The sequence below is a fragment of the Marmota monax genome, unplaced genomic scaffold (assembly GCF_021218885.2).
Source record: "Marmota monax isolate L192 unplaced genomic scaffold, Marmota_monax_Labrador192_F-V1.1 WCK01_AAM20220418_F8-fsc00414, whole genome shotgun sequence".
Lineage (NCBI taxonomy): Eukaryota > Metazoa > Chordata > Mammalia > Rodentia > Sciuridae > Marmota > Marmota monax.
The window spans coordinates 377,634-400,832 of record NW_026694289.1 but is presented as its reverse complement, the minus strand read 5'-3'; the positions used below and the strand labels follow the sequence as shown (position 1 = coordinate 400,832).

At 39.4% G+C, this 23,199-nt stretch overlaps 1 gene segment (V, D, J or C); it reads right to left on the bottom strand.

Annotated features, from left to right (window-relative positions):
* Positions 1–22,982, bottom strand: part of LOC124108957 (immunoglobulin lambda variable 2-18-like) — a 29,232-nt gene extending 6,250 nt beyond the window's left edge. The window contains 1 exon segment of the V gene segment in view: positions 22,961–22,982. Within this exon segment, the coding sequence occupies positions 22,961–22,982 (22 nt within the window).
* Positions 22,983–23,199: the final 217 nt, after the last annotated feature.

Here is a 23,199-nt window from a genome sequence, read left to right as displayed (position 1 = left end):
ATTCTACTTGATCCTCACTTGGGAAATTCTTCTGTGGTCACAGCAGTGGCAATGGAGACTGTCGGGCCTTTTCTTCATTTGAAAAGCTAATTTCCCAAGAGAGTATCATGTAATCACACTACTTTAATCTCTGTGTCCTCTTAGAACTGGATGTGGTCCTGGCCTCTGTCACAGGGAGTGAACAAATATTCAAGGAAACAAAAGTTCCAGTCTCATTGCCAGAAGACCAGAAGGGAAGGCTTGAGGACCCACACACAGTGGTGAAGGTTGTGGAAAGGAATGAGTTTGGAAAAATCACTCTGCAACTCAGGCTCAATTCTGAGCTACCCTTGTATCAACCAGATCCCACAGGGGATAGGAAAGAATATGGACAAGATTTGACATGTAGACTGCTACCTGGACCTCAGCTGACCCCTGCAAGGCTTACAATAAACAAAGATCCAAAGGTCAAGGCAAAGGGTTTCTAAATAGATACAAAGTTGAAACCACATTCCACAGAAGGCTGGTTTAGTATATATGTGCATATAGTCTGCTAAAGCAAAAACATCAACATAGGATTTTAAATACTCTCATCATAATAATATATAATTAGACATATCCCATATAAAATACAAGGCAACTGCATGTAAAGAACCAGGAAGTTTCTACTGATATTAGAAGAACAATGAACAGATATCCTATTGACCAAGTAGGACAGCTGATATATAATTAAGACTCTATTGCAAAGATTTTACACCAACCTTTAAAAACTGATTATTATAGAAATAATGTCAAAGTATCTGGAAATGAGAGAGACAAAGTTACAGCAAGGAAACAAAAGAAAGAGTGAGCCAAAAAGTGGCAGCACCACAGATGAGAACTATGTTAGATAGGGGTAGGAGAAGATTGATCTCTGAAGAAAGACTAATGACCTTCAAGTCATAGCAAGGAACTGTCCCCTCATGTAAAACCTAGAGAAGGAAAAGTGTTTTCTATTTTTTTTTAATCAAAAAGGATTTCTAGTTTCTGGTCTGACATATAAGAAATGCATGATGTCTAATAAGTAAAGTCCGCATACACCAGATTCAACCAGGTTCTTATACAAAATTACATATAGGAGGAAGTGAGGGGAAAGGGAAAAAAAACAAGAGAGAGAAATGAATTACAGTAGATGGGGTAGAGAGAGAAGATGGGAGGGGAGGGGAGGGGAGGGGAGGGGGGATAGTAGAGGATAGGAAGGGCAGCAGAATACAACATACACTAGTATGGCAGTATGTAAAAACATGGATGTGTAACCGATGTGATTCTGCAATCTGAATACAGGGTAAAAATGGGAATTCATAATCCACTTGAATCAAATGTATGAAATATGATATGTCAAGAGCTTTGTAATGTTTTGAACAACTAATAATTAAAAAATAAAAATAAATAGATCATAAAAAAGAACCCCTGGGTTCAATTTGCAGTACAAAATATATATATATACAAGAACCCTGGGACAAAATCAAGAGACCAAATCTGACAGTTGCTTGGATAGAAGAGAGCATGGAGATACAGACAAAATATATTTAGAAACTCGGTGGTGAGAAAAATTTCCCACTTTAGAAATGAGAAAAAACACCCACATACAGGATGCATATAGAACCCTGAATAGACAAGATCAGCAAAAAACTTCCCCAAGACACATTAGAATCAAAACACCTAACAGAGAAATTGAGTAAAGAATATTAAAAGCTGCAAGAGAAAAATATCAGATCCCATTTAGAGGCAAACCAATAAGGCTCACATCTGACTTCTCAACTCAGATCCTAAAATAATGAAGGGCCTGAAATAAGATATTACAGACTCTAAAAGATAACAATTGCCTGCTAAGATTGCTATCCAGCAAAGCTATCTCTCAGAACAAATGAGAAACAAAATCTTTCCATTATAAGTTTGAGTTGAAATAATTCAGGACCATTAAACCAGCACTACAAAAAATACATAAAGTTATTCTCACAAAAATGACCCCAAAAGCAAACCCCAAAGCTTCCAAAGAGTTGAAGATCAATAGAAGTGCAATTTACTAATTTTTAAAAGGCAGAATTAAATATAATAAATTAACAAAAATATCAGGTAATAATAATCATTTCTCCATAATAACACAGAACGTAAATAGTCTCAACTCCTCAAAATAGATAGGCAGAATGAATTTAAAAATTGAGGTCTAATTACATGCTGTTTGCAATAGACTAATATTTTAGGCAAAGACATTCATAGGCTGAAAGTTAAAGGATGGAAAAAAAGATTCCATTCAAATTGAGTAAAAAAATAAGCTGGAGTGGCTATTTTCATATCTGACAAAGCAGATTTCAAGCAAAAAAATCAATCAGAAGAGAGAAAGAAGACCACTACATAACTAGTAAAGGGACCAGTCAAACAAAAAGGTATGGAAAGAGAAATTATGTATGTCCCAATGTCAATGCACCTAATTACATTTAAATTACTTCTTGACATTAAATCCATAGAGACCCCAATGCAATAATACTGGTTGATTTTAATACACTCTATTACCAATAGACAGGTCATCCAAACATAAAATCAATAAAGATATTTCTGACCTAAATAATATCATCAATTAAATGGACCTAACAGTCATCTACAGAATATTTAACACCAAAACAGAAGAATTCATTTTCTTTTTCATTAAAGCATTTTTTTACTTAATATGGGACAACTTTTAAATTATATCTGGTGACTCTTGAATAATGAAAATAGATACTTCAAATGGTATTTCAAATCAAGAATGAAAACATTTTTATTCTCAATATGTTTGTTTTGTTTCTCTTCACCCTGAAGCTTTTTTAATCAACTAGGACTGAAGAAAAGTTATTTGATTATTCATTTGACATGTTTTATCAACAAAGAATAATAATATATAGGTTGGGAGTTTATTTTTTGAAACAGAACATGTATTCTTTTTTTAACATTTTTTAGATGTAGGTGGACATAATACCTTTATTTTATTTGTTCATTTTTATGTGGTACCAGGGATTGAACTCACTGCCTCACAAGTGCTATGCAAGCACTCTGCCACTGAGCCACAATCCCAGCCCCAAAACATGTACTCTTAAATGACAAACACAGACATATTAAACAAAATTGTCTAGAGAGCAGAATAAAAGCATCATGTACTGTGGCATGTGCTCACTCTGAAAATTCCATGATGGTCTCTCACCATGTGATTTGGTGATGCACATCTTGCCCTCCATTGCAACTGTCAGTCTATGAACAGAGAGGGTCAAATTTGAAAGCAGTGGTGAGGTTCTCAGGTTATAATCAGGAATCCTCTGAGATGGGAAACCTTGCTGCTATGGAGTTATGTTTAGACAGAACTTCTGGATGTTATTTCCTCAAACTAATCAGTTAAATTTAACACAACCTATTTTCATGTTTATTTGATTTTCCACCCTTCAATTTCTCCACATATTTCTTTTTCTTTCTTTTCTTTTTTTTAGAGAGAGAGAATTTTTTTTAATATTTATTTTTTAGTTTTCGGTAGACACCACATCTTTATTTTTATTTTTTATGCGGTGCTGAGGTGAGTACACTACCACTTGAGCCACATCCCCAGCCCAACCACATATTTCTTAAATGTGTTTTTGTAGTTTGGCTTTATTACTCAGTTGTATTTTATCATTCTATAAAGATGGTTGCCTTAAATATTTCTTAAATTTAGGAAATGTTCATTTCTTTATGCCAATTTTGTGTACACTCTTTGAAATAATAGATAAGGGGCAGAAGGTGTGAAATCTAAACATAGCAATAGACATTCATGTAAGGGGAATTACAAGCCAAACTGTTCTGAATGTCATTGTCAAAATACAAAACCCAGTGTTATATCTGTGCAAACCCAGACATGCTTAGAAAGGAAAAAACTTGGGATTTCAAGGTAAGATGTCCACAGAATTGAGAAGGCCAGGATCCCTTCTGTTTGGGTGCTTATGAGAGAGTGAAGACAAAGGACAGTACTATCAGGCAAAGGTGTGGAGATTTCATTTTATGATAGAATGAATGAGGGCCCAAGTTTCCCTCAGGGAGCACTTCTCAAAACTGGGGCCTAGGTCAGGTCCCTCTAAGGTAGATAAGAGCCAGCCTCCTGCCCCTGCAGGGTCTAGAAAGAGATGAGGGGATATGAGACTGGGTTTGGATGAGGCACATCATGAGCAGATGTTCAAAGTGGATGCAATCACTACCTGTTTTCAGTGAGGCCTTGCTCCATTCAGCCAGTTGCTCCATTCAGCCAGTTGCTCATCTCAGTAGTCAGCAGATGTAGCGATTTACTGCACCACCAGACCACCAGTCCAGTGCCCAATTGCCCTCTTCATTAGCATTAACTGCCCATCCACAGTTGGGCAGTGAATAAAAAAAAAAAAAAGATTATTTCTTGGTACAGCCAGCAAGTGGCAGTTGCATTAGAATATCCTGAGTTCCAAGTCAGTTTGAGAGCCATAGAGACTACTGGTCACTTGGGGTAGTCAGTTGATCATCAAGATGGCTCACTGAATTGATAGTGAGAAGGTACTGGGGAAAGAGGCCCGGCAGGATGGGTTTTCTTTTTTTCTTAAGAGGGACTTTAACTAGAAAAAACTGCCATATTTTATGTCAAACATTAAAAGGTAAGGGACATAACACTGGGTTGTGTGTTGACTCTTCTCTTGGCTCAGATGCCTATTCCAGGGCATCAGACTTCCCAAGGAAACCTTGGCACAAGAGGATTTGAGAAAAGAGTGACAACAGCTCTTCATTAAGGGATCCAGGGCATTGCGGAGGGAGTTCATATGTTAAGGATCACTGGCCCCAAGGAACCAAATATATTCTTATCTCTATTATTTATAGGTGTTGTAACTTTCCACAAGGCTCTTAAAATCTCTTAAATTTCAATTTCCTGAACCAAAAATGTGAGTTGCAAACTTTGCTGCCTATACCTTGAGACTGAAGTGGGGATTATGGCAAATAACAGCTTCACCATGAGCTGCAAAGTGTAGGGCTCGTGTAAAGGAAGAAGAGCTTACAGCTTACATACATTTAACAATTAACACTACCATAGGTAACTTTCCACATCTACAAATAAGGAACTGAGGCACAGAGAGATCTTTCAGTGTTTAGTGGTACATACAACTTATAAGCAGTATTTAATCCTAGAATATGAGAGCTCCTGTGCTGTCAGTCACTGTTTTCTGCCTTTCCATTTCAGTGAAGTCATTTGCCCTACATCAAGTCTGTTGACTTTTAAGTATATGCAACTCTGAGAGATCTTGTAAAATCCAACTCTCAGGTGATTTTGCTGACTAATCCATGAGAAGGGATATCAAAATCTATAACTGTGAGAAAATTCAAAATCCTCTTCATATATATATATATATATATATATATATATATATATATTGCATTATTGCTAACTATAGTTACTACACAATAAAACACCAGATGTGATCCCTAAAGTCCAATTGTAACATGGCACACACTGACCAAACTCCCCTTAGGCTCTGGTAACAATTCTGTCTTTTTCGATTTCTATGAGATAACCTTTAAAAAAAAATGAGTGATATTGTGCAGAATTTTTCTTCCTGTGCCTAGCTTATTTTACTTAATGTCCCCCTAGACCATCTGTGCTGTTGCAAATGACAGAATTGTTCTCAAGAAAAAGAAACATAGTCTTTAAAGTGTTGGATATGCTATGTTGCAAATTATATACATGTTCTAAAACATGATACTGGAATACAAGAATATACACATATTTTATGTGTGAATTTTTTTAAAAATGTAGAATGGTGACAAAATTGATGTTAGTTTCCTATGGTTTTTCTGCCTGCAAGACAGCTTTCTCTATAACATTTCCCAGGTTTTGGCCTCTCCAAGAGTCATTCCTCAAGAATCAAGAAAATCTGCCCACCCAAGGCAGTGATTCTTCAAAATCATAATTTGTCATGGAAACAAAGTGCATCCTACGGATGCATCAAATGAAGGTACTATGAAAATCCCATCATTAAATTACTCAAGAATGTTAATTCCTCTCTCATATTTAAGAGAAGATTTAAAAATTTTATACCATATTCTTATATTTCATATGTGAAATTTTAAATTCTTAAAGACAATCAGTATTGCTACACATTCAGAAGTAACATATTTACAACTTAAAAAGTTTTGTTCACTTGCAATGGTAAAAACTCAAGATAATATTTAGATATTTAACCAATTGTTGAACATTAGCTGAAATAGATCTCTTCCTAAAACAGTGTCTTCTGATTTAATAGAACTAATTAGGAACACTGTTAACAAACAAATTATACAGATAGTACAAATAGTTCTCACACCCTCCCCTGCACTGGCCAGATTGCTTATACTCATATGGTACATTTCTTGGATGAGTAAATGATGATATATTATGAGCAACTATAGTCCAGATTTTGCATGAAGATTCAGTGGTGCACAGTTCTGGGGATTTTGACAAATGTATGACATCATTCATAGCCATTAAAAAATAGTTAACTTGCTCTAACAAATTGTTTTCCATGTGAATCCCAATCCCCTTTTCCCAGAAACCTTAGCATTCATTGAATTTCTGCTCTTTATTGACTTTCTTTCCCATAATTTCATATAGTTAGAATCACAGAGTATCCAATTTTTCAGCCTTATTTATTTTATTTAGCAGTATGCGTTCCAGATTTCTTTTTTTAAATCTCTTTGGAACTCCATAACTCAATTATTTTTATTACTAAATAATATTCCACTAGGTAGATGTACTACAGTTTGTTGTACATTCCACTTACTATGCAGGATATCTCAATTTTTCTGTAGTTTGGGAAAGTATGAATAAAGTTGCTATAAACATTCCTGGTTTTTTTGCTATAAACACATTCCTAGATTTTTCTGTGGTTGTAATTTAAATTTTTTTTATTCGTGCACATTAGCTGTAAAGAATAATGGATTGCCTTGTGGCATGTTGTGCATTCAGATCACATTACTTTGGCCATTACTTTGACCATTCTCTTTCACTCCAACCCCTACCCCATCCCATTCCTCTTCTCTAACAGTTTCCCTTCTACTTTTATAGACATAGTTTTTTAATATAACTGTATATTTACCTAGGATTATGATCACTTCCTTGAATGGTAAAGTTAGAATTTGGTAAATGTTATCATTTAGATATGAGGTGCTTGCTCAAAGCTCCTGTTGAAAGATCTAAGCAATCTCATTCTACTTAGGACCTAATTTTTCTCTGAAACTTAACCTCTGACTGACTGCAGTCCTAAAGTCAGGAAAATACCACAGAAAAGCTCTGTGGAAACAGTTCTCGGAAAAGCCGCAGATGGTGATCGCCTAAGATAGGCCAAGATATTGAAATATATGAAATTCCAGATGGCTCCCACCTAGGTGTGGTAACCAATATCTGAACTAGAAGCCCTGCAGTTTGGCACGTACCCCCCTTGCGACATCCTCACGATTTAAACCAATCAATTTTAAGTGCGTCAACCCTTTGAACTAACCAATATTTTTTCCAGATTCTTTCCCACCACTTGATATACTAATCATGTTTTAGAGTTGTTATTTGATTTTCCCACGGTGTGTGATGATTTGCTAAGAGATGCTATGATGTATGTGGGGGTCCCTGCCTTCTCCAAAGAATGTATAAAATTGCTGAAAACCCTGGGCTCAGGGCCTCTCAGCGTCACCAGTTGCTGTGTGTGTATGCGGAGGACCGAGCTAGCTCTCAATAAACACCTCTTTGCTGCTTACATCAATCTTGGTCTCTGGTGGTCTTTTAGGGGTCCCGAATTCGAGCATAACACTATGTTAATGCAGAAATGTTGGGAGGTGAAATGATTGGATTGTGATAGTTTCAACTTAATCAGTCCATCAGTTTGAATGGATTAACTGGGTGTTAATTGTGGGCAGGTGGAGCTGTGGATGGACAAGGTGGTTCATTGGGGGGATGCCTTGCAAAGTAGTCACTGTCCCTTTTTCTCTCTCTGGTTCCTGGCCACCATGAATGAAGCAGTATTCCTCTACCAGGTTCTTCTGTTGTGATGTTCTGCCTCATCCTTGGGCCCAGAGCAATGCAGTCAGCCTGCCATGGACGAAATCTTTGAAACCATGGACCAAAATAAACTTTTTCTCCTCTAAGTTGCTCTTATCAGGTATTGTGGTCACAGTGACAAAATGATAACACAATAGGCTCATTGAACCCATCTAAGACTGGTTCTTTCTCTTTTTAAATGCTATTAATTGACTTTTCAATTTATCTAATATATAAAGAACTGTTCAGACTATCTTTCTCAATGTATAAATATTGGTGATTTCTGCCACTAAAGAATTGGTCCATTTCAACCAAGCAAATATATATATATAGTCAGAGAATGGTTAAAAGTATTCTGTCATTTCCTTTTCTTTTTTGTCGTCTTCTTTGTGTGTGTGTGTGTGTGTGTGTGTGTGTGGTACTAGAGACTTAATCTAGGGGCACTTTACCACTGAGCTACATCCCCAGCCCCTTTTTTGATTTTTATTTTGAGATAGGGTCTCACTAAGTTGCTTAGGACCTTGCTAAGTGGCTGAGGCTAAACTTAAACTTTTGACCTTTCTATCTCAGGCTCCTGAGACACTGGGATTACAGGATTACACCACTGCTCCTAGCTGTATTCCATTGTTTTCCTTTAATTTTCCATGGACTTAGTAATGATAACAAGTCTTAATTTGTAGTATTGGTTCATTGTTTATTCTTCTTCTTTTTTTTTTCTCATGGTTAAGGTGGCTAATGGTTTGTCAGCACTGCCAATCATTTAAATAACTACATTTTGGGTATGTTGATCTTTGATATTGATTTTCTTTTTTTCCATTACATTGATTTTTGTTATAATTGGGTTTTTGTTTGTCTGCTTTGTAAAAATGCCTTCACTCCTGATTTCCAAAGGTGTGAGGTTTGATTGTTGGTTTTAGGCCTTTTGTTATCTATATATTGCATGCAGTAAAAGAGATTTCTCTCTGAGCACTGTTTTCACTGCATCACACAATTTTTAAAAGGCACATTCTCATTTCATTTTGGTCAAAATATAAAAACATCCATGTAGGTTTAATCTTTGACTCATCTGTTTTATAGGCTATATTGTTCAATCTTCAAATATTTGAGGGTTGTCCATTTATCTTTTGGTTGTTGAATTCTGATTTAAATCCACAGTAGTATGGGAGCATATTTTACATTTTTGCATTTTTTCAACTTTTGGGGATGTGCTTTCTGGCCCACAGTGTCATCTATCTTGATTCATGTTTTACATGACATTGAGAAGAAAGTATATTTTCTCATGGTTGAAGTATTCATTGTACAAGTGCCAATTAGGTCTGGTTGAATGATAGTGCTTTTTTTAAAAGGTTTTTCTGGATTTCCATGACAAAGTACCAGATTGTTTGGCTTGAATAACAGAAATTTATTTTTTCACCCTGGAAGCCCAAAGTCAAGATATACTTGGGACCATCCTACTTCTGAAATGTCTCTCTGTGTGTGGAATTATGAGGGGTCGATTCCTTCCCTCTGCAGTTTTAGGACATCTTGTATGTCCTCACTCCTGGGTTAAAGCATAGAGAAAGTGGAGGATAGAATGGGTTCAAGAATACTGCCTCTGGGATTACTGTGTGTACCTCCTAGAGAAGAGAGAAGTTTAACCTCAACTCACATCAGCCTCCATATATCACCTAAAGCCAATGATTTCAGTTAGCTACTATTTGTGAGAACCGTGCCCAACTGTCCCATGATCCCCTCCAAGGCCAGGCAGGAATACTGGAAGATGGGTGGAAAGGAGCTGCTGGTCTTGCTGAAAACTTGCCCTCATGGCCCACTGGCTTCATCATGTAGAATAAAGCAGACCCAAGATGTAGCCCCTAGGCAGCAGGCCAGAATGTCACTGACCCTTCAGACACACGGTTCCAATCAAACTGTGCTATTCTGTTTCTGCACTGAAGCCATGTCCATTCCTGTTCCCTTTATCAGGCCTACCAGTAGCCTTTCGGGCTAGTCCATCCAAGATTCTGTGTAAACTCCAGCAGGTGCCATTTACTTATATGACTCTCACTCATTGTCTCCCTTATAGACTAAAGGGATTTAGAAAGGTCATAGTACTTCTAAACTTGTGCTTGCCATCTCTAATGTCAAGGAAATATATGGGGTTAGGGCAAAGATGCAGTATTTCCTAATTACGTTAGGTTAGCACAGACATAAAATCCTCACTGTGTATGTAGAGTTGGTTGTCATTTTCTACCACAGGATCTAACACAGGTCCCAATATAGGAAGGGATCCATGGGTTTTTCAAACAGATGGAGTCCATCTTGAGTATTTCCTTGTGAGTTTTAACACTGGAGAACACTATGATGGGTAGAGATTAAGAAAGCAAAAGTAAATGGCATGATACAAGAGAATGAGAGCAGGCAATGAAAGAAGAGAAGTCTGAAAGAAATCACTATCATGCTAAGAAAATCATGCAGATACTGGCTGTCTCTAAAAGGAAGGGGATGACACAGACACCTGGCTGCAGTTAGGGAATCTGAGGGCTGAGAAAGGATGTAGGAGATCAGAGACCACTTCCTCATTGCATAGTTGCAATCTAGGCCTTGGAGAAGTATATATAGATATTCAAGAGGGTCTTGAAATTGAGCGACACAGTAGCCAGCAGTATCCAGGATCTGAGTCCCCACCTCAGCTTTAACACTCTCCTTTCCTTTCCCATCGCCACCTTATCACTACCACCATTTCTGGCACGCAGAAGATTCTCTTCAGTTTTCCATCTGTGAAGATTTGGAGACACACAGATACAAAGTGCATGTAATTCATTTTCTCTCACAATTTTTCTCTGTCCTCTGCCATTTTGTTCATGAGCTCCTGGTTTTAGATCTTTTTTCCCACTTTTGGTAGTTAATGAACAAGCTGGTTTCATCTAGGCAGTTCATTCAGTCACTTTCCTATGAATGATGGGGTTAGATTCTGAGAAATCTGTCCTCATGTGATTTGGTCACTGTGTGAATATCCTGTAGTGTACATAAGCAAATAAAGTTAGTTAACATCTCACAAGGTGAATGATCTTAAGGGTCCACTCTTGCCTATGCAGTGCTTCACTGACCCACACATCATCTGGGGGCACATGACTATGGTCAACCCCTTAATGTCTATAAAATTTCACTGCTTTCCCTCTCTTTTATTACCATCATCCTAGTTTCCCATCCTGAGGCTGCAATAATGAATTATACTGAGCAACCCTGCATGGCCAGCTAGCAGCTGGGCTGGGGACAGAAGAGCTGGAACCCATGCTCCTGGAATGAAATGGGGAAAAGTCTGGTCTTCTCTGTGTAACATAAACATGTTCTTATTCTGGGTAGCTCCAGACACCAGTTTTGCCTTCCTTCCAAACGTCACAAACATCTCTTTATCTGGAGTAACTGAAAGCAGCCAGAATTTAGGGGTTTCAAGGAGGAAGAGGAACATTTGAGAGTATGGAGGGAGTATATGAAGGGTGAGTAGGTAAGTACACAATCTTCTCTACACCTTGCCTACATTTTATTTTTGGTACATCAAGAAAACCAAGGAGAACACTGCACTGGTAGCTGGTGTGTGTGAGCATGCAAGTAGAGATAAGAGAGTGATAAAAATCCCTGTGTGGAAGTGAAGGAGGCACCAGAATATGCTCCTAGGGAATGGACACCATTGTATGACCTGCTTCTATTCCTGCCAGGCTGAGGTTCATATTGCTGATTCAACCAGGAGAGGCTGTAGCAACTGGTAGGACCAACATGCCCATGAATACAGAGGGGGCTGCTCCTTTTCTCTTTTGTGAATATGCCACAAATGTTATTCAACCTCTCACTCTACAGGAACCTACTCCTGCCCAAATCAAGAGGGACCAGTGAATCATTAGTTATGGGGAGACACTGGAAGATGATGCTGACCCTCCACCCTTTTGAGCATCCTGGGAAGAATGTGAGGTAGAGAGAAGCAAACCAGGAATCCCTGTCATGCAAGAATGACAGCCAACCAGGCCCCAGTGTGCATCCCTGGGATACTTAACAGACATGGCATCTAGGCAGGCATACTACATTCTCCAAGATCAGCTGGAATTTGGTCAAGTCCTGGGGGCCCTCAGCCTGTGTAGAGCTCCATTGAGGCATAGAGTCACCTCATGGCAATATTTCTTTTTCATACAGAGATTCATTGGATTTTTTTTTCTGTAATTTTTTAATACATATTTCTTTTTAATTTTTTTTAGTTGTAGATAGATACAATATATTTATTTTTATTTGGTGCTGAGGATTAAACCTAGTGCCTTTTATGTGCTAGGCAAGCAGTCTAGCACTGAGTCACAATCCCAGCCCTTGAATACATATTTCAAATTCAAACAAAACAAACACTTGTAGGGGATACAGTGTAATGCTCACATGGATGGGATAAAGGAGCTATATTGCAAGTTTCTTACATTATTTCATTTTTCTCAGTTTGGAATTCAATGACATTAGTATACCTGGTTTCATGACATTTAAAAGGCATAGCCTTCTGCAACTCTTTTTATGATGAAATATTCTAAAATGATGAGATATATGTGAACTCACAGCCAATGCATTATTTCAATTAAAATGAACATTGACAGTTTGATGGGAATGTACATGAGAAAAAGAGAATGAGCAACAGCAAATTTTCCATATTTAATGTTGGGTTACCTGATGCATTCCAGGGAGTTCAGGGCTATGGGGCAGGGCCGTTTCATTCGCAGCCCCCCTCCCATGTCACCAAGACTTCTGACCTTCAGGGGTCCCAAGTGTGTGAGACTGGATCTTACCAATCTAGTGTCAGAAACTCCCTTTTCCTTTCCTCTGCATCAGGTTCACTGTTTAGATGAACAGCTCCTGAGGCTGCCCAAGTGGATGTCTAGGTGAATTAGCTCCTGGAGGACATTCATAGACACTATGTACCTACAGATAACACCCATAGCAGAGGCTATGTACCCCCTGAATGTGAGTCCTGGGTGCTCATGACCCAAAGTCACTATTCAGGGCCTAAGGAATCCTGTGCTCCTGAACATGCTTCAGGTATTCCTACTCCCTTGTATGTCCCCAGGGAGACACACCTGTGTTTGTATTGCTGATTTCTATTCCCACTCATTAGAGGAGAGTACCTGCAATCTTGGGGATCAGAAGAGCTGGGGCTTCCCTAGTAATGAGAAGCTCCAATCAGGGAAGAAGCACAAGGACAGAAGCCATATCCTACTCTTCCTTTCCATAGTTTCAATTAGATATCATTTATGTAGTTGTATGCATAATGAATAATTTTTGTAAATAAGTTCTGTTTTCAATATTGGATGTTTTGTATTAAATGATAGTCACTTGATGCCAATTGTTTTTCTATTTTTTTCTCTGTCCAAAAAAAAAAAAAAAAAATAGGGAGGGTTAAAGATGGCAGGCCAAAGGGAGGCAGCATTCTGTGTCACTCCATGATCCAGATCTCACCTAGTAAGAATACTGCTATCTCTGAGAGTGTTAGAAGATCCCTATACAGCTGCTCTCTGCAGAAATCACCAGCGCTGTGACCCCACACATGGCTCTAGGCCTCAGGGTTCAAGCAGGACACTGAGCTTTCAAGCAGGACTCCTGGCTCCCAACACCCAAAGTCCAAAGTTCTAGTCATGCAGGACTCAGAAGCGCCTTAGCTGAATCACCTATCAACACATCTACAGATCTCCAAGACTTTACTCCGCTCCCATGCAGGTTACTCAGCTGCTATCTACCCACAGCACAATGCCATCGCTCAGCTCCCCCAACCCCACCAGACACCCCAGCACTAAAAGCAGACTGCCTCCCTCTGGGCTCAATATTCTTGCCATATTAGGTGGGGGCAGCTCCCAGACCAGATCTCCAGCGGCCAGAAGAGGTCTTGGAACCTTATAAGAGCACTACAAACCTATAGGGTAAAAACAATAATACCCCAGACCCACAGAGCTGGAAAGGAAGACAAAAGAGAACATGAAAAGACAAGCAAAGAAAGTGCCCCAAACAAATAAAGACACCACATCATTAGAATCTTTAGCAGCCACAACAGAAGAAATTTCAGAGAAGGAGTTCAGGATGTACATGGTTAAAATGATGCAAAGCTGGTTCAACATAAGGAAATCAATAAATGTAATTCATCACATCAATAGACTCAAAGATAAGAATCATACGATCATCTCAATAGATGCAGAAAAAGCATTTGTCAAAATATAGCACCTCTTTATGTTCAAAACAGTAGAAAAACTAGGGGTAACAGAAACATATCTCAACATCGTAAAGGCTATCTATGCTAAGCCTCAGGTCAACATCATTCTAAACGGAGAGTTCCCATTGGTTGGGGAAGTGCGGTAAGAGGGAATTCCAAAGGAGGGATTTCCTGTTGGTGTAGTGTGTCTCGAGAGAAGGCCACGTGCGTGGCATTCACGGGAGTTTTGGAAATAAAGTTTGTTCCTGATTGAGTGGCTTGTGATTTTGTGCCCAGCCAGACTGCGGCATATATAAAAAAAAATATTCTAGCAATCTACTCTAAAATATCATCTAACTCCAATCAGAAAGGAAGCTATTATGAAGACAACAATAAGTGTTGGTGAGGATGTGGGGAAATGTACACTCATGCATTGCTGGTGGGACTGCAAATTGGTGCAGCCAATATGGAAAGCAGTATGGAGATTCCTGGGAAAACTGTGAATGGAACCACCATTTGATCCATCTATCCCTCTCCTAGGTATATACCCAAAGGACTTAAAAACAACATACTACAGGGACACGGCCATATCAATGTTTATAGCAGCACAGTTCACAATAACTAAATTGTGGAACCAACGTAGATGCCCTTCAGTAGAGGAATAAATTTTTTTAAAAAGTGGCATACATACACAATGGAATATTACTCAGCAATAAGAGAGAGTAAAATCATGGCATTTGCAGGTAAATGGATGGAGTAGGAAAAGATAATGCTAAGTGAAGTTAGCCAGTCCCCAAAAGAAAAATGCCAAATATTTTCTCTGATATAAGGTGACTGACTCATAGTGGGGTGGGGGGGAGCTTGGGAAGACTGGATGAACTCTAGATAGGGCAGAGAGGTGGGAAGGGAAGACAGGGTAGGAGGTTAACAATGATGGTGGAATGTGATGGACATCATTATCCAAAGTACATATATGAAGACATGAATTGGTGTGAACATACTTTATATACAAACAGAAATGTGAAAAAATGTGCTCTATATGTGTAATAAGAATTGTAATGCATTTCACTATCATGTATTAAAAATATTATCAATTAAAAAAATCATAGGAAAACAAAGGTAAAACTTGATGTATTATAAAGCAGCCATCCTATTTACTACTCCTACTTCACTCTTTCACTCCTATATCCCTCATTTTGTCTTAATTAAAAAAAACTGGTATCAACATTTTTCATGTTAACTTTCAATTCAGCAATTTGCATATGTCCTTATTTCAACTTGTCTCTAGGGATTTTGTTGACTCAAGTCTGTTCCTGTAAAAGGGACCTTGGAAACAAATTTAGCCAAGATCTTCCATGATCACTGAGATGTTTAGAACTTTATACCTAGTGTATCGATTCCTTGATTCCCCATTGTTCCCCTCGAAGAGCTTCAATATATTGTTCCATTTCCTTAGCACAGAGGATTTCTCTCTAAATAGCTTACAAATGAACTTCTCATTCTGTTGTCCATCATTTGCTCTTTGATTTCAGATGACCAAAGAATTTCTCTTTTCTTTAAAATTCTAGATTTTATTAAAATATCACTTTCTAATAGACATTCCAAATCAGTGCTCAGGATTCTCCTGAAGAAACTATTGCAAAGCATTTTATTTATATCCAGAAAACAACTTGAGTTATTGTTTCCATATTTTCTTTTCATCTTAGCTTTGGTTTTTTCTCTGTCAGGCAACTCTATCAATTATACATGAGAACTCCTATGGTATTTAACAACTCTAGGCATTTCTCTCAATCTTTTCCCACTTCTTACTCCAGATTTTTTTATATTCCCATTTCTTTCATCTCCTTTTAAGGCATATCCTTCACTTTATTTCTTCTGGTTTACTATTCTTTGCTCAAGTGATTTTTTTCAGTGTCTGCTTATTTTCTCCGGAGTTCTATCCATCCTTTTATGATGGAATTCAATCTCATCAATGAAGCCTCTTCAAGCTTTGTATCATTTTTCTTAGTAACTTTACCTCATTTTTTAACAAAGACTCATCCTCCAAAGTAAGTCTCATTAAAACTGAGAACTTTCATAGTGGCCTTAGTCTGTACTTATTTCCCTGTTCCTCTACAATATTTGTACATGGTTTACCATCAACATTCTCTGTCACCCAACTTTATATAAAATTTGTTTTTATAAATTCTTAAGAGCAACAGGATTCAGCAAAACTTTTCATTTTAACAGAGCTTTTCTCTGTTGGGTCTGTGCAATTCTCAAAACAAAGACATCTTTCTTCCTGCCAATTCCTGGCTTTGTACTTCCCCCATCCTTCAGTGACTCTTCTATCTCATTACCTCTTTTGTAGCTGTCCTTCTCTATTGTAATCCCATACCTAGTTATTGCTTCTCCATGTCAGGTCTATCTTAGAAAGGTACAACTGCTTCCATGCTCCTAAAATCTGTAGTCATTTTCTTAAAATGGCTTTCATTTTTATGGTTTCTTTCATTTATAGTGGTTTCTTTCCTACTATGTACAATGTTATTTCCTTTCTGAATTATTTACTTCTTTATATTTATCTGTTTCATTGTAAAATAATCGACTAGTAGTTTTTACTGGCTTATTTCTCTCACCAAATATTTTTGTCCTTTGATCCTTATATTTTGAGTTATCTGATTTTGAGTTATAAGTTTTCACTTTATTTCTGGGACTATTTTTGAAGTGATTTTTTTAAGCTGTGAGAGCTAATATTTGGTTAGTGTGTGTCTTTGTGTCTTAAATCCTTTATATCCACAAACATGCATGTGCATGGTCATGTGAAACCAGACCTACAACTTTGTTGGCAAATGGGTTTTGTTGTTTTCAGGCATGACGTATGATGCCTTGTGTATGTCACCAGAACCCCAAAGCTTGTCCTTAAATCCTTCCCCCATGTTCAATTTTGCATATCTTGGAAATAAATTCTGAAAAAAATAATCTTCAGTTTTCATTATTGATTTTTAAATATTGTGTCCACATATAAAAAGATATCAGCTATATGATGCTGAGAGTAACATTCATCCTTAAAATGAATACAACGCTATCATTTGCAACAATGATTATGAATATACAGGACAGTATGCTAAGGAAAATAAGCAGACATGGAAAAAATGCTACATGATTTAATTTACATCTGAAATCTAAACCAGCTAAACCCCCAGAGGCAGAAAGTAGAATGATAGTTACCATGGTTGTGGGTCTTGGAAAAATGGGGAGCTGCTAGTGAAGGCAGGCAAAGTTTCAGTGATACAAGATGAGGAAGTTCTGGAAATGGAATCTGCATTCTGGGAAATACCATATATACTTCCACTTATGCTTGAAACACAAAGACATTGTCCTCAGAGTCATAAATTATTAACAGTATGTCACATCATGCATTTTCCCACAGTGACAAAAATTGTTTTCAAGATATGTTGAATATCCACTTGCTAAAACTACATGATATCATGACATAATCAGTAAATTTATGTAAAAGTTAACTAGAAACATCATGGGATTTATCAAGCTATTGATGAAGTGTTGTATTGTAAATGGATAACCAAAAAGATTATTTGTAACATGTAATCTGTGTTGTTATGATTTGATGTATCTTTCCCTGACTTCAATATGAGGGTGATTACTGGCTTTACAGAATGAATTTGGGAGTCTTTTCTCCCTTTGTATTTCATGGTATAATTTGAGGAAGATTGGTATGTATTCTTTAATGGTATTATAGTACTCACCTGAGAATCCATTTGCCTGCACCCTCTTTGGAGACTCCCCAGGCTCTTTTCTCTAGAAAAGAGAAATAAATGTCTTTTCTTTATGAGTTATCCAGACCAGTATCTCTGATGAACAAATACAAAATTCTTCAATAAAATCTTGTCAAATTGCATTCAAAAACACATTAAGAAGATTCTAATTCATGATCACAGTCTCCTTTCTGAAACACTCCTGACCTTGGACTGTTCTCTTTTTTTAGCACTGAAAAATTAATGTCCTCATACACTTTCTTAAGTATTGTTCCTCATGCATCTTTATCAATTACATTGTGCTTTATAAATAATAAAGAAAAAAGATCATGGTTCATTATATGTAACTGTGCTTTTTCTGTTGCTTTTTTTCATAGGTGTGTCCGAAATTTCTTTTTGCCTTAGGTCTCTTTTTCAGACTGTTGTGCGTTGCTAGAACAAAACAGCAGAAACTGGATAACTTATAAAGAAAAGACATTTATTTATCTTTTCTAAAGCCTGGGAAGTCTCAGAAGAGGATGCAGGCAATTGATTAGCCTTCTTGCTGTATTATTCCCATGGCAAAAAGTGAGGGCAAGAGAAGCCAACAAAGGGCTGGATTTACCTTTATACGAAAGCCATTCTCAAAATTAAAAGCCCACTCCCACAAAAAGGATATTGGGAGACAGAACTCATGACTGAATTACCTCTCAACGATGCCACTTATCAACTCTCTTACAATGAGGATTACAATTCCAACACGTGAAATTTGGAGGGCACATTCAAACCATAGCAGTCACTTAAAGTGTGTAGCCAGTCCTGCAATGAGGTCACAATTTCCGAGCCTTACTGTCTTGACAACTCTAGTGAGCAGACCTGCAAGTGCACTCAGCAGAGGGGTCTCATGTATAATGCCACATAATGCCACAGGTTGGTTCTAACAGTTAATGGGCCCTGAATTGTTAGAACCTGTCTTCCCTGAGGGATTCAAGGCAGGGAATTTCCTCCAAGGACAGCATGACCCCATGAACAAGGGCCACCCAGGGCAGGCCCCATTCAGCAGTGTGGAAGACTCCCTGTCCGTGTGAATGACTTAGTGGGACCCTATCTCAAAATTTTAAAAAATAAATAAATAAATAAGCAGAGTTGAGGAAGTGGTTTGACGGTTAAACACCCTGAGTTCAATCGCTGGTTTCTTTCGTTTGTTTTAATCTTGAATCAGTCTATTCATAGCCCCTCTAGAACAAACCTGGGGATGTTTACCCAATGTCAGGACAGATCCAGGAAAAACAGCAACCCTATATTTCTTAGATAACAGGAAAGCAGTCCTAGACCCCATTCCTCCTACTCTCATTGAGAAAAAACAGTTTATGTGAGCTACTGCCCAGGCAGGAGTGAAGAAGCTGAATTCAAAAGACCCAAAGAGATCCCTGCCCAACTTGAGTGAGGCTGAATGTGGCCTCCACTTTGCTGATAACCCTCCTCTACTTCTTCACCAAAGAAGGAGCCTCCATACCCCTCCAGAAGTATGACTGCCTCCCGGACCCCCAAACCCCTCAAAAAGATTTGAGAGGAAGCAAGTACCAAAATCTGACACAGGATTTGCAATCTTCCCCAGAGATTCCATGCCCCCAACTGTCCCTGCTGGTCCCAATTTCCCCCTAGTGGTCAAGATGCACAGGTGCAACCTGAGCCTCTACAAAGCTCCACATCTTTCACCTGCTCCCAGATCCCAACTTACTAACAGGTACCTAGCCAAAAAGAAGCCCTAGCCAGGTGCGACCACGCATGCCTGCAATCCCAGCAACTCAGGAGGAGACTGAGGTAGGATGGAAACTTGAAAGCCAGCCTCAACAACTTAGAGAGCCCTTATCTCTAAATTATTTATATGTATGTATATATGTATATGTGTGCATGTGTATTTTTTGGGGAGGGGGGTAGGGATGTAGCTCAATGGTTGAATAGTTGAGTACCCCTGGGTTCAATTCCAGGTACAGAAAAAAAATAAAACCAACAACCTTGGAAAACCAAATCGGAGGGGGAAAACAAATCTAAGGGACGACTGAGGAAAGCACTCTAGAGCAAGGAAAAATGAACTGAATCTGTCTGGGTTGCTTCAGTTTAACATTACATAAATGAGTCCAGACAAATGGGGTCATGAGACCCACCCAGAGCTGTGGTATTGGTCCAGGAAAAAAAAATGTGGGGTGGAGCTAAGCAGCTCAATCAAGGAACTGAAGGTTCTCCTGTACCCCAAATGCCATGGAATAAAAGGAGTCCCCTCCCCCTCCAATCTCTGCAAACTCAGGCCCTGGGATGTGTCCAGGTCTGGACTTTGCTCTCCCCATCCCAGGGTCCCTAATCTGACCCCATACACCCTCCCCCTTCTACTTTCTCCTCCTCCTCGAATCCATGCCTCCACCCTACTGCCTTCACCCTTCTGCCTCAATCTCACTTCCTGTTTTCCTCCTATTTCCCCCTTCACCCCACAGTCCCCACCCTTGCCTCCTCCTACTTCTACCCGCTTCACTCCTGCCTCGTGTATTTCCAATCCATGCCTATCCCAGCCAAGGTAGGCGGAGCCTTGGGTGCCACTCATCCTCACTTCACCCAGCTTCCATCCCTCTCCCCTATCTTGTTCCAGCCCTAGAGAACTTTCTGGATTCCCTGTTTGACCCCGCCCTGATCTCGTGAGATTTCCCCGAGAAGAAAAGAGAAGCCAGGATTGGTCAATCTGCCGGTCTCGGAGCTCTAGGGAACTTGCTGAGTCAGCGTCTGCTTCTTTCCACCAGCTGCGCGAGGAGAGAGGCCACGTGGCGAGGCCCGCGGCATAGAAGAAAGGGTGAGTTCAAACTCTGTTTCCTCCCCTTCCTCGTAGGGCAACCTTGGCCGCCTCCCCAGCTACCACCCCTTCCCCAAGGGCCCTGTTTTCCATTCGAAAGTGGGTTATCACAGTTTAGAATTGAGATGAAGAGCATAATAACTTCATATAACTTGAATTAGCCAAAGTACCTGCTTCGGAGAAGTAGCCATAGGGAAGCGATTTAGACAACGTAATTCATCTTATGGAGGCGTGTGGGTTTACGGTTTGATCTCATTTGCTGCCTGGGGTAGCTCCTCTTAAGGATTGGCCCCTCTGGAGGATCCAGGAGGTACTAGGAGGTGGGGGCAGCTCAGCCAGAGGCATCAGAATTCCAGGAAGAAGCTAGCAGCTCAGGAGGGTGAGAGGAGGGCCGAAAATTGGCTGCAGGTCAATGTACTTGAGGGGAAGGAGCAATTGTGACTAACACAGGGTCTGCCACTCAAATTGCCCTCCAGTTCAGCTGAAAGAAACTGGTGTTAAGGTTTGGGATGACAAGTAGACTCCCTCCCAAAAGACAGGATCGAAGCCAGGTGTAGTTGTGCTGACCAGTAGTCCCAGCAACTCCGGAGGCTGAGGAGGAAGGCAAGTTGGAGGCTACCCTGAGCAATTTAGTGAGATCATGGTTCAAGATAAAAAGGAAAAAGGATTGGGAATGTAGGTCAATGGTAGGGAGTTGCTGAATTCAATCCCCAGTACCTCAAAAATATATTAATAAAATATAGAAGAGCAGGATTGAGGCTCCAGTGCTGTTTTCTCCACAGTAATGGCAGGGGCTGTTGCTTCCTAACTAGTTATGTTAAAACATGATCTCATTGCTTTTGGAGCATTTTGGTTATTGCTCACAGACTTGTTTGGAAACTTGTGACTGATACAGTAGGACATCTGGAAAAGGAAGTATTGGAGGACCTGAGGCCAGTCAGAGTTGTGTCAGTGTGCAGAAGACGTTTCAGGTAAGTTAGTCCCTGTACCATGTAGGTTGCCTGGAGTGGCCCTTCACCACCTTTACCTTGTCACCAAGGAGCTAGAGAGAGTCTTTATCCTGAAGCCTCTCCCAGCAGAATCAGGAGCAACCTTTTTGTTTGTTTGTTTGTTTGTTTCAAATAATTTTCCTCCACAGAGCATTTCATTTGTTCTACTTTTTTTTTTTTTAAATGACAATTCTTTTTTTTTATTTTAATATTTATTTTTTAGTTTTTTCGGCAGACACAACATCTTTGTTTGTATGTGGTGCTGAGGATCGAACCCGGCCGCAAGCATGCCAGGCGAGCGCGCTACCACTTGAGCCACATCCCCAGCCCCATGTTCTACTTTTTATAAGAAGCAGTCCTAGCTTGTTGGGGATCCTATTCTCATAACTATGGTTATGCTCAGAATTTCTGCTCAGAATAATCAAACACCAAAGACTATGTCTGTGCAGGGTGTCTAAATAGAAAGGGTACATGAGCTCAGGGATGTTTGATTTCAGTTCTTGTGGGTGTGGATCACTCCTAGAAAGTAAGAAACAGGACTGCATATCCTTGTCCTCCAGTGCCACCTGGGGAGGCCAGGGAGTCCTGTGGTCTCACTTATATCTGGAAAATTGAGCTAGGACCCAAAGCTCAAGGGTGACATCTGGGGAGTGAGCAGCAGTGTGCCAATTGTAGGTGCTAGGTTACATGATTAAAACCCCTAATGTCATTGCCTCCAGAGTGGGAGACTTTGACATTTTGTCCAAAGTTTCAGACTCTGAAAGTGCTTATGTTAGGCACAACAAACCCACAACCCTGAGAGAAGAGGAGCATGTGGAGAGGGTAAATTCCATTCATCACCCCAGAGGAACTTTGGGCAGATTGAGACCAGTCAGCCCTGGGCTGCCAGAAAGTTCCCTTCTTAATGTCTCACCTGTAGTAAGGAGGAGAATGAGCCAAGCAGAGCATAGGTCTCAGGCAGTGGTCATGATGCTCTAGGGATCTGTCTCCTGAGGCTGCTAGGCTGGATTCTTCACACCCTTCTTAATCCCTGACTCAGATGACAGGAGCCATCTTGCACATGCTGCACCCCTGATTGTGATGAAGGATATCACCTAAATGGAGGCTGCTACTCTCATCCATGATTTTGTCCATGGCTGTGTGCACGTATAGCAGAGTGTCCCCTTTATAACTCACCTTCTTCAGACACAATGCCCATCAGGCTTACACCTGGAACCCAGTTGGGTCACCCTCTGGGCTACTCAGATGTACATTACATACCTTTGGGAGCATTGTTTCCTGCACATGGAAAGCAAAAATTGATCTAAGGCCTCTGCTGAGGTTACATGTCTTCAGAGAGATACTTATGAGACTAGAAAAATTAAGTTCTACCAAACATAAGGAATTATTTTTACTCCATCATGTTCAGAACCATA